The following is a 17,571-nucleotide window of genomic DNA, read 5'->3' as shown; positions in this document are numbered from 1 at the left end:
TCTGTCGAGACAGATGAACAAGCAGTCAATGAGTTGATTAGTAGAATCGAGGCTAGTTATTGAAAGGGCTGTCTTGACAAGAGGCAGGAATGTTCCATTGAGCCTGTTGGTCAAAACAAACTATGGAGGGTTTATTATTCAGTGTTCCAGAGCTGTTGTCAGTAACCAAAAGGACTTCTGTACAGACATAATACATCAGTAGGACTGATACAGCACAGTTTTATGTGAGGCCACTGCTCCAGAAAACTAGAGATGCTGTATGATAGTGCTGTATCACCTCAGGCTCTCCTCATAGGAATACTGCTGAAGAATGAGGAGAAGAGTGGGGAGACCTGTCCTCATGGTGTGTCTGCAGGGATGGATGGAGAGATGAGTGTTCAGTCCCATTCATTGCCTCTTCTAGGTGGACTTGGCTCTATTCAATCAGATCCGCTTTAGCCAATATCCGATAGCGGTTAGAGCTGTCAAATCCACTCAGCCAGCACAGCCACAAGTGGCTCCTGGCATTATACCTAACACAGACATTGCCATTGGATCGCAATTAGTCGTATTATCAGAAACCCCATGCAGCATTGTTCAAAAATTAGAACACTGGAATGTGAGATGTAATCTACACCTCCATTAGGATGATAGAAACCATCATTATTTAATTTAAAGAGTTTTACATTTGAATGTAATTATTTCTTATATAGCCTACACTTTCTCGTTCTGAACTTCTAACTTGAGTGGGGCGGGTGTTGCTTCATGACAATGATCGCAAGAGCAGCTGCTCACCGATTTGAAGGCTCCAATGCAGTTCCACCTCTGATTTGCCAAATCATCCTCTATTTGGGTGTCTGCTATCGCCAGTTAACTCTTTATCTGATTCAATCTACGCCTTGGTTGCTTTCGCAAGCTTGGTTGGTTGCTTTCTCCAACCAAGTCACGGATCAGATCCTGAGTGTCGCAGCCGTCTAAGGCACTAGTTTGGACCACATCCTCATTTTAAGTCCAGTAGCTTTCAAATATACAGTATTCAGCAAACGGAAGTATACATATAGTATATTTCATCTCTAACAAAACAAAACATTTAGTTGAAAATGACAGACCATTAAAAGGTTTTGTGACCATTTTTAAACCATTTCATAAAATAGTATTTGTTATTCTAATCTGTGATAGCAGCAGATCCTATTCAATAACATACATTATGCATACAAATAGACTTCTTACAGTTCTTTTTAATCATCACTTTCAGATTAACAGGAATTTGCTCCTTGTGGTCAGCTGACAGTAATCCAACCATTATGTACTTGGATGTGCTTCCAACACAGCTACTGTACCTTAATGTTAAGTCATAGTGCACAACACATACATGTGCATTGAGGGGGAAGTGATTCTCATTGGTCCTTATTTGAGTTCCCCAATAAATCCATGTTCATCAGCCAAGTAGGTAAATGTCATTTCTAAAGCAGTATACATTATGATGTTGTTGTCAAAATCAGCCAGTTTAACTAATAAAGAAAAAGGGATGTGCGAAATAAGGAGACAAATAAAGAGGGGAATAGGGAAGTACTTTAAATACAAATGTATTTCCTACACATAGATTTTCAGTTCCTGTGACTTTTTGGACATGGATGCCATTAATCCCAGTATGTGCGAAGGGAAGGGATATAAGAACAGAGTAAGAAAGAGAGAGAGAGAGAGAGGGAAAGGAGATCATATCATCTCGAAGTTGGTCGGTACTCCTTGGGCACCCCGGCCATGTTCCTCTTCTTAAGGGCAGCGTCTACAGTCATGACCAGTTTGTCAATGCTAGCACGCATCTCGGGTGTGTACGGGTCATACTCTAGCTTACGCAGGCCAGAGCGCTTGAAGTTGCCATCCTTCTGTCCCTCTACACAGAGCAGGCGGTCCTCGGCCACCTCCAGGCCCAGAAACAGGACCATGTCCTTGAGCTTGGAGAACAGCTCCCTCTTCAGCTCTTCAAAGTGGACCACGTGGACGTTCCTCCCATAACGCAGCCAGTCCAGTGTGTGGGATGCCCACCAAGGAGCATAGTTCTTCACAAACTCAGGCCACTCTGCAAAATAACACAGGAAGCAGATTTATTTCTATTTTTTTAAGGGTACACAATTGAGCCCCGGATACATCAAAGTGTAAATGATTCTAATAAAACATTTGAAGAAAACACCCATAAATGGGGCACTATTGGCTGAATGAACAGCAGTAAAGAATACAATTTGAGAGAAGCAGGTCATTTCTGCAGCTCTAAACATCCCCAGGGATTCCTGGGTAGTGAATTCAACAGAGGAGGCCTCTCTTCTAGCAGGCACATCCTTTTTTTTCAGCAGGAAATTAAGCTGGGAAGAAAGGTACCCACCCCCTTCCCCCATCCCCTTTCCCTGCAGAATAATCTTCAAACACTGATGTTATTTCATTTGAGAGGTCTGGTGCAATTCAGCTAGTGTAATCACAGCAATAATGCATTCTCTGAGACACGGGCTTCCTTAAGGGGATTAAATTAATGACATGGAACAAAGCAAGTTTTAGTCCTTTTAGCAGACAGACAGACCTGCTGCAGTCTGAGAGGCTCAGGAATTACCACCAGGGTCAATGGAGAGCTGCACGGGAGAGCATACTGTTGAGCAGGTAACAGCTAGGACAGAGATCTCCTGTTGTGTACCAGCACCCCACAGTCTACACTGTTGTTCAATTGGCTGTTAAGACAGTTCACTTCACCATACCATTTTGGAATACTTTACTGGAGAAACTTTCCAATCATTTATAATCTACAGTTCATAAAGGAATTGGCAGGCAAAGCCAGGGCTGCATTAGCATGTACTGTATCTTTACTAGGAGGAGAGGGATGCTTGTTAAAGTGTAATCCCTGCTGAGTTAGCAGTGCAGGTTTGGGGATTCCGATGATATGGGAGTGGAAGCTACACTGCCACAGTGAACTACAGAAGGACATTGCATGTTAAAGTGAAACAGAGAAACTGTCTGCCACAGTTCTCTTCTCAGATAGCAACACAAAATCTAGAGGCCCAAAACATCACAGCTATTGAATCCCCCTTGAACAAACCTCATGTTTTGTATGCCAAGCCCAGGAAGGTTTGGTTAAATAACTACAGTAGACTGTCCTAATCAGAGCAGGAAAGTACAATTCAACCATTTGAATGTAGCATGTGAATGGATAGACGTTTGTTTGCTTGTCAGCTAGTTGGGATTCAGTTAGAAGTCAGAATGTGCAGTTCATTTCTGGCCATGGACCAAGGTTGTTGAGCTCCTCTGGAAATCAGGAAGTACAGAATGTTAGCCTCTAAGGACAATATGAAAATGTGAAAGTAGTTGGGGCCCATGGGGCCAAAAAGCTAATACAGTAAAGTGAAAGGAGCTGAGTGAATAACTGAATTATGTAGCCAAGGGACAATTGTTGGTTTAGAGATTGTCGGATAATGTTTTTGACAAATTCAATCATCCACATAATCATTCAGAGACCACTTCCGAATATGACACATAGCCTACTGATACTTATGCATGTGTAACATTCAAACTCTGGCCAAAATAAGTTATGCCCACAAGGTAATTGTATGAGGCTACAGTGCGTTGAAAGGCAACAGTAACTCTAACGTTCTTACACAATGTCCTGTTGACTCAGATATTCCATCCCAAACTGCACCCTATTCCCTATTTAGTGCAATACCCCTATGGGCTCTGGTCTAAAGTATTGAACTTTATAGGTATTATGGTGTCATTTGGAGCACGCCAGTGACTCTTCTTCCCTCCAGATCACAACTGGCAGCTATCAGAAAGCCTTTTCTCTCTCTAACGCTCTTACATCATCGCTACACCTACAAATAAAAGAGAAACAATCATGGCAGACAGCAGTCTGAATCTGCTGATGGTTTCGAATGCTGGGGTCTGCAAGTCTTCATCTCTCTCCCAGGAAAATCTCACTGGAGATGTCAGATAGGAGCCGGTTGCCATGGTTACCAACCCACTCGAGTGTGTCGAGGGAAAAATAGATAATGCGACAACACAACATAAAAAAAAAATCTGCCTGTTGGAGAAGCTGAAATTGAGAAACTCTTATAACACGATAATCTGTTTATGTTTTTATTTTTTTATCCGAAGACAATTCTAATTGAAAAAGGGATTGTAGAGTCTAGAAAGAGTGCAGAGAAACTGATCACTCAAACTTGTATTTTGGAGCAAATATGCAAAGAGAAGTCTTATCTCTGAAAGGCTCTTATCTTAAGCCTATTATCTTATCCCTTACTCTTATCTTACCAACATATACCACTGTTCATTTCTCAACATGTATACTGAAAGGTTAAATAATTTGTCTCCTCCCCTTCATCTACACTGATTGAAATTGATTTAACAAGTGACATCAATAAGGGATCATAGCTTTCACCTGGTCAGTCTATGTCATGGAAAGAGCAGGTGTCCTTAATGTTCTGTACACTCACACATCTATTGCACATCTGCTGTACTGGTCTCACAAAACAAAGCATAACCCAAAACTACATAGTGACAACATACTGGCACTTCCTCAAGGTCCTGAGTAAGGTCTTATCTGACTTATCATTTCCTGTTCTCTCTTAGTGTTAATGCAGAAGGCAGATCTCTGATCCTGCGAAGTCCAAAACCCCATTCTATCATTCATACATTACCAGTCAAAAGCTTGGACACACCTACTCATTCAAGGGTTTTTCTTTCTTTTTACATGTGGTATCATGTAGTAACCAAAAAAGTGTTAAACAAATCAAAACATATTTTATATTTGAGATTGTTCAAAGTAGCCACCCTTTGCCTTGATGACAGCTTTGCAAATTGTGGCTACTTTGAAGAATCTAAAATCTAAAATATATGTGTTATTTCATAGTCTTGATGTCTTCACTATTATTCTAAAATGTAGAAAATAGTACAAATAAAGAAAAACCCTTGAATGAGTAGACGTGTCCAAACTTTTTTCTGGTACTGTAAATTGAAATCCTCTGTGGTTTACCACATTAGTTTATAAGGAGAGAGCCACTGAACATTGGCACACAGTAGCATAATGGAGGAAGGGCACATCTACATTATACCAACCCTGTTCATATCTGTTGAGTTCACCTAGTCATGACTCATCAATAATGCAGACAATTGGGTAAAACTTTACATTACCCTTATTACTGTGCAACTATACTCATGTAATTACTGTGTAACAGTATTGTAAATACACACTGTACTTACACTGTACTTACAGCAGTAACCCTATTAACTTTAGCCCTAACCCTAGCCTCTTGTCCACATTCTGGCTCAACCCCAACCCTAAGTACAGTATAAATAAAGTGATATAAAGAGAAATGCCAATAGTTGTTACACTGTAATTACAGCAATAATTACATAGCAATAAGGGCACTGTATCATTGGCTGAAGTCTCACCTTTCCCTCTCCAGTGGGCCTGTGAGGCAAATCCAATATGGCCGCCGTACTTGCGGTTGAACTCAGCCATGAGGGCTTTATAAGGGTTGCGGATCATGACGATGCTGGCGTCAAAGGCTTCAATCTCCTTCTTGCCGCTCTCATGTGTTTTAATGCAGACGTTCCTACCACTCCGCCAATGGTCTCGCTCACCTTTGAAGCCTTTTAAAAGAAAAAACAACAACGACAAAACGTGAACATGCTTAAAAGTGTAATTTTTGCTGTTTAAGTGACTGTATGACTTCCCAATGTATAACTATCCAGTACCCATGTCACCTGTTACCTCCAGGTTAGGCCTACAGTACCTTTGTTGTAGAGGGAGCCATCAAAGTAGTAGCTGCCTGTGTAGAAGCCAGTGGCCAGCTCTATGAGGTGGCGGGCCCAGGTGTTGCCAGCCCCGGGGAAGCTGGCCAGGGCCATCAGCTGCTTGGAACGCGTGGGCAGGAAGTGCCGGTCCATACAACGGTTATCTGAGGGGACACAGAAAAGAACACAGGTCACACATGTGATCCACAATAATACATGATAATACATGAAATACTCCGAATTATTTGTGTTCCTTCCAAAAAATGTATTATGAACCAGACACAAACTTTAAATACAATACTAGCTGGAGAGTGAGTGAGAATGTCAAAGTGCCTATGTACTTTAGCATGACACTAGGAATCTCAAAGGGCCTCTGTAAGCCCCTGAATGACTGGTGAACATAGAAAGCTATTTCAGGGTCATACATCCTACATTTCACATTTTTGAGAAGGGGGATTATTTAAGATGTTCTTTGAGGAGGTAGGGTTTCGGGTGCTTTTGGAAGATGAACAGGGACTCTGCTGTCTTGCTTCAGGGGGAAGCTGGTTCTACCATTGGGGTGCCAGGACAGAGAAGAGCGTGGGCTGAGCTGAGCTGAGCAGGAGCTGTCCTCCCTTTCTGAAGGGGTGGGAGGGCAAATAGACCAGAGGTGGCAGAACGGAGTGCTCGGGTTGGTGTGTAGGGTTTGATCATAGCCTGAAGGTAGGGAGGGTAGTTCCTCTTGCTGCTTCGTAGGCAAGCACCATGGTCTTGTAGTGGATGCGAGCTTCGACTGGAAGCCAGTGGAGTGTGCGGAGGAGCGGGTTGACATGGGAGAACTTGTGAAGTTTGAAAACCAGGCGGGCTGCAGCGTTCTGGATAAGTTGCAGGGGTTTGATGGCATAAGCGGGGAGCCCGGCCAACAGCAAGTTGCAGTTGTCCAGATGGGAGATGACAAGTGCCTAGACCTTGAGCAGACAGGTGCTTCTACTACAGAGAAAGAACTGGGCAAAGGTAATGTATATCGCCATTGAAATCCAGTCATTGCTTCAAATGTCCTGCACTATACAACACAATGACCCTCATGACCTAGAGACTGACTCAGTAGATGTGTAAGCTTTGTGAGTAATGTGGTTGGTGTGAGTGGAGCTCTGTGTTGATTATGATGTTGTAACTCTGGAGGCTGTTTAACCCTTTACACTGGTGGGAATTGGCCTATATGGATAGGGCTAAATGTAAATGTTGCATGGTAGCAATTGAAAGGGAACAGTTAGGAGATTATGGTGTTAGGTTCTAATTCTCAGAGTAAAAAACTCAACGGACACTATAATAGCTTAACCAAGTTAATTCTTCCCAGAGGGTCAATACAGCTGCATTCAGACAAAAACATTTTCACACAAGCACTGATATTTAACCCTTCCTCCTAGGCTGAGTCTCCTCCTACACATCTGAACAAACATTGTATCTTTACTGCTAGGCAGGAAACTAAGTAATACGTCCATAAACTTTTCTTTCTCCCTTAACGTGACTTGAACTCGACCCCCTTCATCACTAATCCATGACTCTCTCCCCTTATCAATGCCTGCCACATGTGATCGCTTCCCTGCACCCAGCACCTTACAAGCTTAATTACACACACTATATACCTTCCTCCCACAGATAAACATTAACTTCTGGTCTAGACCCTCTAACCCTAAGTACTCAATCTTTCAATAGGATCCCTGATATAATGTAAACGTTATACATTACCCTCTCTCCCTCGGTGACATGAATAAGCATATTTCAAATTCTCAGAACCCAACAATGGGAAAGTTATAAGATCAAAGTTGAGGACACAACAGTTCACCTGACACAAGACTGAATCCAAACATTACCCTGTTGATTTTATGTGCATTTTACATTTACTGTACTTTTCGCTGCCTGTTTTGATAACTAAATCGGAGAATACTCTGGATACATTCAGTAACATGATAAGAATATTCCTGGGAAAATGTGGCGTATGTACAACAAATAGACAAAAAAAATGACAAAGGTTTGAGTGAGAGGACAAACTGGTGTCTCCACATGGCCACACGTCTCTCCAAAGTGTGCACAGTTCCTAAGTCATTTCAAAGCACTCTTATGACGCAATGAAGAGTCTTTAACTATAAGGTTATTTTTGAGCGCTCCCAGCTGTGCTGTTTACCACACTTTTAGTTGTTTTGTTTGGAACACAACCCTCCTACTTGACAGTAGCCAATTTAAATCTGCTGTGAATAAGAGTAAATGCCCATTCCGAGAGCAACACTCACACACTATAGCAAGAGAGCAGGGAAGGGGTGAAAAAGTAGGCTGTGTCGTTTTCATAGTATCACTTTTACAGTATTGACTCATTTTGACCTCAACTACCTCTTACCCCCAGCACATTGACTTGGTACCGGTACTCCTTGTTTATAGCCTCGATATAGTTATTTTATTGTGTTACTATTTCCTTCTTACATTTTAACTCTGCATTGTTGGGAAAGGGCTCTTGAGTAAGCATTTCATGGTAAAGTCTACACCTGTTGTACAGTACCTGTCAAAAGTTTGGACACCTACTCATTTCATGGTTTTTCTTAAGTTTTACTATTTTCTACATTGTAGAATAATAGTGAAGATATCAAAACTATGAAATAACACATATGGAATCATAACGAAAAAAAGTGTTAAACAAATCAATATATTTTATATTTCAGATTCTTCAAAGCAGCCACCCTTCGCCTTGATGACAGCTTTGCACTCTTGGCTTTCTCTCAACCAGCTTCATGAGGTAGTCACCTGTAATCAATTTCAATTAACAGGAATTTTTTTCCTTCTTAATGTGTTTGAGCCAATCAGTTGTGTTGTGACAAGGTAGGGGTGGTATACAGAAGATAGCCCTATTTGGTAAAAGACCAAGTCTATATTATGGTAAGAACAGCTCAAATAAGTAAAGAGAAATGATAGTCCATCACTACTCCAAGACATGAAGGTGAGTCAATCCGGGAAATGTCAAGAACTTTGAAAGTTTCTTCAAGTGCAGTCGCAAAAACCATCAAGCACTATGATGAAACTGTCTCTCATGAGGACTGCCAGAGAAAAGGAAGACCCAGAGTTACCTCTGCTGCAGAGGATACGATCATTAAAGTTAACGGCACCTCAGATTGCAGCTCAAATAAATGCTTCACAGAGTTCAAGTAACAGGCACATCTCAACATCAACTGTTCAGAGGAGGCCTTCATGGTCTAATTGCTGCAAAGAATCCACTACTAAAGGACACCAATATAAAGAAGAGACTTGCTTGGGCCAAGAAACACGAGCAATGGACATTAGACCAGTGGAAATCTGTCCTTTGGTCTGATGAGTCCAAATTTGAGATTTTTGGCTCCAACCGCTGTGTCTTTGTGAGACGCAGAGTAGGTGAACAGATGATCTCCGCATGTGTGGTTCCCACCATGAAGCATGGAGGAGGTATGATGGTGTGGAGGTGCATTGCTGGTGACACTGTCAGTAATTTATTTAGAATTCAAGGCACACTTAACCTGCATGGCTACCACAACATTCTGCAGAGATATGCCATAACATCTGGTTTGCGCTTAGTGGGACTGTCATTTGTTTTTCAACAGGACAATGACCCAACACACCTCCAGGCTGTGTAAGGGCTATTTGACCAAAAAGGAGAGTGATGAGGTGCTGCATCAGATGACCTGGCCTCCACAATCACCCGACCTCAAGCCAATTGAGATGGTTTGGGATGAGTTGGACCGCAGAGTGAAGGAAAAGCAGCCAACAAGTGCTCAGCATATGTGGGAACTTCTTCAAGACTGTTGGAAAAGCATTCCAGGTGAAGCTGGTTGAGGGAGTGCCAAGAGTGTGCAAAGCTGTCATCAAGGCAAAGGGTGGCTACTTTGAAGAATCTAAAATCTAAAATATAATTAGATTTGTTTCTCACTTTTTTGGTTACTACATGATTCCATGTGTTATTTCATAGTTCCCATGTCTTCACTACTATTCTACAATCTATAAAATAGTAAAAATAAAGAAAAACCCTTGAATGAGTAGGTGTGTCCAGACTTTTGACTGGTACTGTATATCTGAAATGCAGCCATATACACAACAACTGTCATTTTGCACACAAGAAATCACGCTACAGTATGTTGAAGAGAAGCACCACAAAGACTGATAGGCCAAGACGTGCTCATTAAAACAGCACAAACCGTAACCATCAATTTAGGACCATAGCCAGTCAACGCGATGAAAGCATTACACTAGATGCACTGCCAATTTCGCCACCACCTGAGTGGCACAACCAACTGGCTACATTGGTCATTGTCCCTATACCCATCAATAACTCAAACCTGTATATCTATCAATAGCAATTGGACCTGCAAAAGCAAGCAATAACATTAAAAATCACAGTAAAAAGCAAAGGTCTAAATTGTACATTACATTCAGAAATCAACCAAACAATCAGTAGGCTTACATGAGGGAAAACCAATGAATTAATAATTATGTTGTTGTTTGCGCAATAAAAAAAATGGCCCCTTATAAATGCAATCTTGGTCAGGTGGGCATAATTTGAAAGCTTGTTCTTTTGCCAACATGACTAGGTTATAAAATACGATCTTACAGTGTTAGAAGAAAGGAGTCATGAGCAATGTTCTCTCTAATTTTGGCGGGCACTGAGGGCATTTTTGGTCTTGTGTGCGGAAACTTGAAGTTGTGCGAATTTTGTGCAACTTCCAGGCCGGGTTTACAGTGAACACTGAGGCTGTACCCTTACAGTTTTAGACAGTAGCCAATAGGCTATTGTGGCTATTTCGGTATAATGTAGCCCTACCAACAAAACCAATGGAGCAAATCCAATAACATGTTCACATGGAAATAGATTTTGATTTCTATGACATAGCCTACAGTAGCCTATATGTGGTGTTCAATGCAGGCCTACATTGCATGAGACTTTTTAAAAGGTTTTTACATTATGAAGGGCTTGACATTAATTAATGATTTTTTACTTGGTCTGTAACACCATAGGCCAAATACTGTAGGTGACTGTAAATTGCATTGTATGGTGCAAGAAACCACTTTACAAACTACAATTAATTATTACTACCATACAGATAATTAGACAATGTAGGCTATCCCTCTGCATATTGGCGTATATTGAAGCCAGTCTCAAAATACAACACTGCCCCTTTAATTAAGACACAAGCTTTTTTACCTGACTGGCTTTTCAAAGACAGCTTGAAATGTAGTCTACACGTGTTGTGCTCTTGTAGGAAGAAGCAGTAACTCCCCATTGCTGACCTATACTTATCTATAGCTGGGTTAAGAATATCACCCAATGTTCACACGCGCGGCTCTGAACTCTTGATCTGAAAAGTGCATTCACTTGCGGGTGATTGAAAGACCGCTCATGGGCTACCCCGCCAATATAATTTTACTCCATTGCGCTCTGGCTCTGCCAACAACAAAATGATAGACTCAAGCTTGCAAAGTTAGATTTGTTATGGTTTGTTGCATTGAACAGGGGCTGATATAATGTTGACTAGATCACAGGAAAAACGTGATCTATATAGTGCGAACTCAGTAAAGTTCAATCTCTTGCATCTCTGCACAGTTTAGTATTTCGTCTGCGCGGCAGTCCTGCAGGAGGTGTGCACGCGCGCAATTTAGAGGGAACATTGGTCATGTGAGGCGGGTGTTCCGCTATGAATTTTCTTCACAATAGACAAATATGGGTTCATTCTGTTCAGAACAACCCAGGGTATGAAGCAATGTCATCTTGTAACTGTACATCAAAGATAGTGATCATAAATGTTGACACTGTATATGACATGAGTTTTATGACATGGAAATGTGAAGTGCACATTTGGACTCAGGGGTGTTTGGCTTGCTTGTTTGACATCAAAGCTGTATTTATTATAATCCTGAACTTCTTATCTTTCAAAATACATCTAGTCATCCTAATTTACATCATTTTCCTCACTCAGACAACAAAACGTGCAAAAGTTGCCCAATTAGCAACTTCTTGTTGCATGAGGTGCTTAAGTTCAGAACGGCTGTCAGTCAAACTCGACTCCTCTGATGTAAAAAACTACAGACCAGTATCACTTTTTTATTTTCTTTCCAAAACACAGCTATCTCTCTCAGAACAATCTTATTGACCCTTACCAGTCAGGCTTCAAGACGGGTCACTCAACCGAGACTGCTCTTCTCGGTGTCATGGAGGGAGACTGCTCTTCTCTGTGTCATGGAGGCTCTCCGCACTGCCAAAGCTAAATCTCTATCCTCTGTTCTCATCCTCCTAGATCTATCCGCTACCTTCGACATAGTAAACCATAAGATCCTCTTCTCCACCTTCTCGGGGCTGGGCATCTCAGGCTCTACACACTCTTGGATTGCATCCTACCTGGCATGCCGCTCCTACCAGGTGTCGTGAAGAGGATCTGTGTCTGCTCCACGTACTCTCAAGACTGGTGTCCCCCAGGGCTCGGTGCTAGGCCCTCTCCTCTTCTCTCTATACACCAAGTCACTTGGCTCTGTCATATCCTCACATTGTCTCTCCTAGCATTGCTATGTGGATGACACAACTACTTTTCTCCTTCCCCACTTCTGACACCCAGGCTGCGACATGCATCTCTACATGCGTGGCAGATATCTCAGCTTGGATGTCGGCCCACCACCTCAAGCTCAACCTCGACAAGACAGAGCTGCTTTTCCTCCATCACAGTTGGCAACTCCACAGTGCCACCCTCCCAGAGTGAAAATAACCTTGACGTGACCCTGGACAACACGACCCTACCTCACACAGGAACCGGCGCTGGTCCTAATCCAGGCACTTGCCTTATCCCGTCTGGTATACTGCAACTCGCTGTTGGCTGAGCTCCCCACTGGTGCCATCAAACTCCTGCAACTTATCCGGAACCCTCCAGCCCGCCTGGTGTTCAACCTTCCCAAGTTCTCCCATGTCACCCCGCTCCATCGCATATTCCACTGGCTTCCAGTTGAATCTCGTGTCCACTTCAAGACCATGGTACTTGCTTACGGAGCAGCAAAAGGTACTGCCCCTCCCTACCTTCAGGCTATGCTCAAACCCTACACCCCAACCTGAGCACTCCGCTCTGACAAACTCTGGTGTTTTGGCCCTCCCACCTCTGCAGGAGGGCAGCTGCTGCTCAACCTAGTCCAAGCTCTTCTCAGTTCCACCATTGGGCTGCCAGGACAATCTTTCCCCTGAAGCTAGAACAGCAAAGTCCCTGCCTATTTTCCCGAAAACATCTGAAACCCTACCTCTTCAAAGAGTATTTTAAATATTCCCACAGCACCCCTTCTCACCACTAGCTTTGACTTTGTACTCACTGTGATATGTGGTTGTCCCACTTAGCTATCTTAACTGTAAGTCTGTAACTGTACGTCAGTCTGGATAAAAGCATCTGCTAAATGACTAAAATGTAAAAAAATAAATGTAAAAACCCATACAGCACTGTGAAGCGCAGAGCCTGAGCTCTGATGTTATTAATAGCATATTACTTACAGCCACTGGGCCCAATTTAGGTGCTTAACAGAGCCTAAACCTGCCATTTTCAACCCGTTAACGGGTATGTGTGTAAAGGGCTACAGAAGCAAGAGATGCTACAGTACATCAGTAATGTGTGCTGAGACAGCTGGGAATGCACAGGCCTTCCTCATACTGGAGCAGAAAGTAAAGGTCACATAAAACATGGCCAGTGAATAGTATAAAATATATAGCTTTTTAAACAACTACACAGTAGGCTTCCTTTTTTGAGTTGCATTGACTGTTGTTTTTAATGGTATCCTTATAATATGACTGGTCCAGACCAGTATGTTGTTGTACACGGTTTATTTGAGCCTCTATTTCCGCTTCTGAATGTAATTAGAGTTGCTACAGCACTAAGGCTGCATTGCCCACAGCCTATCTGAGCAGCCATCTGCAGAAGTGTGATAAACATGATGGTGTGAAATAAGTGAGCTAGCTGTTTCACAAGAACACCCTCCCAACACCGGCCCATGGTCAGAAATACCGCCACTCCTGTACCACTTTCAGCACTCTGCCAATATCTTCTACTCAAAGAGCATCAATACAAATGTATGGAAATCCATCCTTTTATATGAATGACATTGGTAATGGTAATTGATGTAGTTGCATCCAGTCATTACAACTAGAGAGGGCTTAGAATGATGAGGTCAGTGGCACATAGTGACTCGTTTACCTTGGACCTGTGTCTGGTACACCACAAAGTACTTGTCATTCCCACAGCTCTCAAACTCTTCGCCATGGCAGCGGTGCAGGCACATTTCCTCATCCTCCATCTCATGGAGGGAGAAGTGGGGGGTGGGGAACCCACAGAGACACCTGTCTCCAGCCAGGACCGCTAGGGACAGCTCCTTGAGGGCAGGAAGGAGGGAGGAGAGGGACGTCAGAGGGAGAAAGATATATGCATATGATACACATGCACACAACACTATAGCTGTGTTCGAATACTCATACTAACCGCACTAACCATACTATACTATTTGTGACGTAAATTGTGTATTTAGGATGCTTATTGGTCATAGTATGGATATAGTTAGTATGCCAAAAGTTCCCGGATGACATACTAAATTTGCCAAAATACGAAGTATACATGCAGTGGACACTATTTCCTTTTAGGGTCCATAAGGCAATTCTTCAGGAAATGGGAGTGGCTTCATACATTTTCAGATTTGAAGAAAATGGCGGAAAATATGCAGCCGAAGTCCGACGAGAGCGGATACAAATTGTTAATGTTAAGCAATGTAATAAAATAATGACTTTTCAAATAAGTTACTTTACAAGTTATGTTGGCTGACAATTTGTTAGCTACGCTATCCTTATGAACCACATAGAATATCGTTACAGCAGTATGTACTGGTATGTTAATTAGCTACTTAATGTGAGTTGGCTACTAATAAATCAAACCTGCCAGTATATTACAGTGAGGGAAAAAGTATTTGATCCCCTGCTGATTTTGTACGTTTGCCCACTGACAAAAAAATGATCAGTCTATAATTTTAATGGTAGGTTTATTTGAACAGTGAGAGACAGAATAACAACACGGTTGTGTTTTCAGTCATCATGGAACTGTTGTGTGTGTGCCTTATTGCGCTACAGTGAATTATGATTGCATTTCATAGACAATGCATTCGCAGACATCGAATGTTTGCCATCCTACTATATCAGGTAAATCGAAAATTACAATGTATAAGTCAAGGAAAGTTATATGCGCAAGTTAACGTTTCCAAAAGCTAACTTAACAAAAACATAATTACTTTTATGTTACATGTTTGAGTCGTCATGTACATTAGCACAATTTCTAACTTATTTGCATTTGTTTTTACTTACACTTGTGTGTTGACTCCATATTAATGTTGGTTTTAAGTTTTGGCTGACTTTTCTTAGTGGATGTACAATCATCGCGAATTGAATTATGGGGCGTTTCAGGCCCGGAGTGAACATAATTGTACACTCGCAAACTCAATCAAAAACGAGGGCCGAGGGGCTTACGTTGCCAACTTCCCTTGCTTGGCTTATCATTTGGACCAACGGACAAAGATGGCCATGGGGATTCCCCCAAGGGCAAAAGGTGAGGGTAAGTGGAGGAGGGTGTGTCTTATGAGTTTGAAACGCATCCCTAGTAGCTCATCTGAAAGGATAATGTTTGTTTACAGTATAATAAAATTAACTAATAGTATATACTATGTAGTATATACTCATTAAGTATGTAGTATACAGTATGTTAGTATGGGTATTCGAACACAGCTAATCTCTCTCTCTTTCTCAGCAAACAAGCAAACAGACATCAAAATCCCAACATGTACATTTCCCTCACCTTCTCTGTGCAAAAGTCCACACACTTCTCCACTGACATGTTCTGGATGACAGCGCTAATGGGCAAGGCCAGGGTGACGTTGTCAGGTCTGTGGAAGCACCCCTTAAAGATGGCACTCCCATCTGAACCAAGGAGAAACACAACAAACACAACATACTAGATTAGTATTTATCAGTAACCCATTTTGATGTGTGTTCTGACTGAACAAAGCTTTCAGTTTGACCCCTATAGTATCCATCGACCCCCTCCCTTGGCCTTGCTAGGAACCTAACACAGAGCATGAGGCCCTGACCCAGCAGCGGCCTGCCCTCACACAGCAGCGTGCCTAACCTGACCCAGCAGCGGCCTGCCCTGACCCAGCAGCGTGCCTGCCCTGACCCAGCAGCGTGCCTGCCCTGACCCAGCAGCGTGCCTGCCCTGACACAGCAGCGTGCCTGCCCTGACACAGCAGCGTGCTTGCCCTGACACAGCAGCGTGCCTGCCCTGAGCGGTTACCATCACACCAGGGACTGCCTGGCTCTCCTGCACTGGCTGTCTCAACAACCTTCCTCCCCAGACTGTCCTTATGGGCAACCACAGTGCACACAGGCCCAGCCATACTGTAGAACAGCAAAAAACAGGCCCAGCCATACTGTAGAACAGCAAATAACAGGGAAGTGAGCAGTCTGTGTAGGTTATGCACCAAGAGAGGCGAGAACACTCATTGGTATGTACAGACAGCAGGGCACTACAGCCAATATATTTTCCATGGCAGGTGGTCCGTGTGTTGGAGACCTGGAGGAGTTAGTCATAGTGTGTGAGGGACTAAATGTATTTTAGATGTGAATCCTGCCTCCAGAACTCTCACAGCTGCATACAGGGGAGGAGAGACAACCCAGCACCCACTCTTTTTCTTACATTCTCTCACTTCTTATCTTTTGTCTTATGCTTTCAATCTCTCTCTCTGTCTCTCTCGCTCTCTTTCTCCCTCTCTCCCCCATCTCTCAGTTTCTCACTCCCTCCTCCCACCTTCTTTAGGTCTTCCTCTATCTCCTCCTCCTGCCATCACTCACATAAGAAACCATTTCCTTCTTTGGTAATGAAATGCTTCATTGGAGCTTCCTGTGCTAGTCTGTCACGGAACTACAGTATATAGAGGAAAAAAAGATAAACGCAACATGTAAGGTGTTGGTCCCATGTTTCCTGAGCTGAAATAAAAGATCCCAGAAATGTTCCATATGCTACACAATGTTTATTTCTCTTACATTTTGTTCACAAATTTGTTTACATCCCTGTTAGTGAGCATTTCTCCTTTGCCAAGATAATCCATCCACCTGACAGGTGTGGCATATCAAGAATCTGATTAAACAGCATGATCATTACACAGTTGCACCTTGTGCTAGGAACAATAAAAGGCCACTCCAAAATGTGCAGTTTTGTCACACAACACAATGCCACAGATGTCTCAACTGTTGAGGAAATGTGCAATTGGCATGCTGACTGCAGAAATGTCCACCAGAGCTGTTGCCGGGGAATTACTTAATTTTAGAGAATTTGTCAGAACCTCCAACCAGCCTCACAAGCTCATACCACATGTAACTGTGGCAGGTAGCCTAGTAGTTAGAGCATTGGGCCAGTAACCAAAAGGTTGCTAGATCGAATCCCTGAGCTGACAATGTAAAAACCTGTTGTTCTGCCCCTGAACAAGGCAGTTAACCCACTGTTCCTAGGCCGTCATTGTGAATAAGAATTTGTTCTTAACTGACTTGCCTAGTAAAATAAAAAATATCCAGCAACTTTGCACAGTCTGATCAACTCCGTGCAAAGGAGATGTGTTGGAATGCATGAGGCAAATGGTGGTCACACCAGATACTGACTGGTTTTCTGATCCACGCCCCTAGCTTTTTTTTAAGGTATCTATGACCAACAGACGCATATCTGTTTTCCCAGTCATGTGAAATCCATATATTAGGGCCTAAGGAAATTGATT

General features: G+C 42.6%; 1 protein-coding gene across 9 annotated transcripts in view; it reads right to left on the bottom strand.

Moving 5' to 3' along the window:
• Positions 1 to 1,197: 1,197 nt before the first annotated feature.
• The window catches only part of wscd2 (WSC domain containing 2), a 75,745-nt gene continuing 59,371 nt past the window's right edge, over positions 1,198 to 17,571 (bottom strand). For all 9 annotated transcript variants that reach the window (XM_014161198.2, XM_045703164.1, XM_045703161.1 and 6 more), the window contains 5 exons: positions 15,603 to 15,724; positions 13,965 to 14,139; positions 5,754 to 5,918; positions 5,410 to 5,610; positions 1,198 to 2,059 (listed from right to left, as the gene is read on the bottom strand). In XM_014161198.2, the coding sequence (XP_014016673.1) occupies positions 1,701 to 2,059; positions 5,410 to 5,610; positions 5,754 to 5,918; positions 13,965 to 14,139; positions 15,603 to 15,724 (1,022 nt within the window). In that variant the 3' untranslated portion in view covers positions 1,198 to 1,700. The remainder of the gene's footprint in view (positions 2,060 to 5,409; positions 5,611 to 5,753; positions 5,919 to 13,964; positions 14,140 to 15,602; positions 15,725 to 17,571) is intronic.

This window comes from Salmo salar, chromosome ssa20 (genome assembly GCF_905237065.1).
Source record: "Salmo salar chromosome ssa20, Ssal_v3.1, whole genome shotgun sequence".
NCBI lineage: Eukaryota > Metazoa > Chordata > Actinopteri > Salmoniformes > Salmonidae > Salmo > Salmo salar.
The sequence above is the reverse complement of the archived record's forward strand: the minus strand, read 5'-3'. Positions and strand labels throughout refer to the sequence as shown.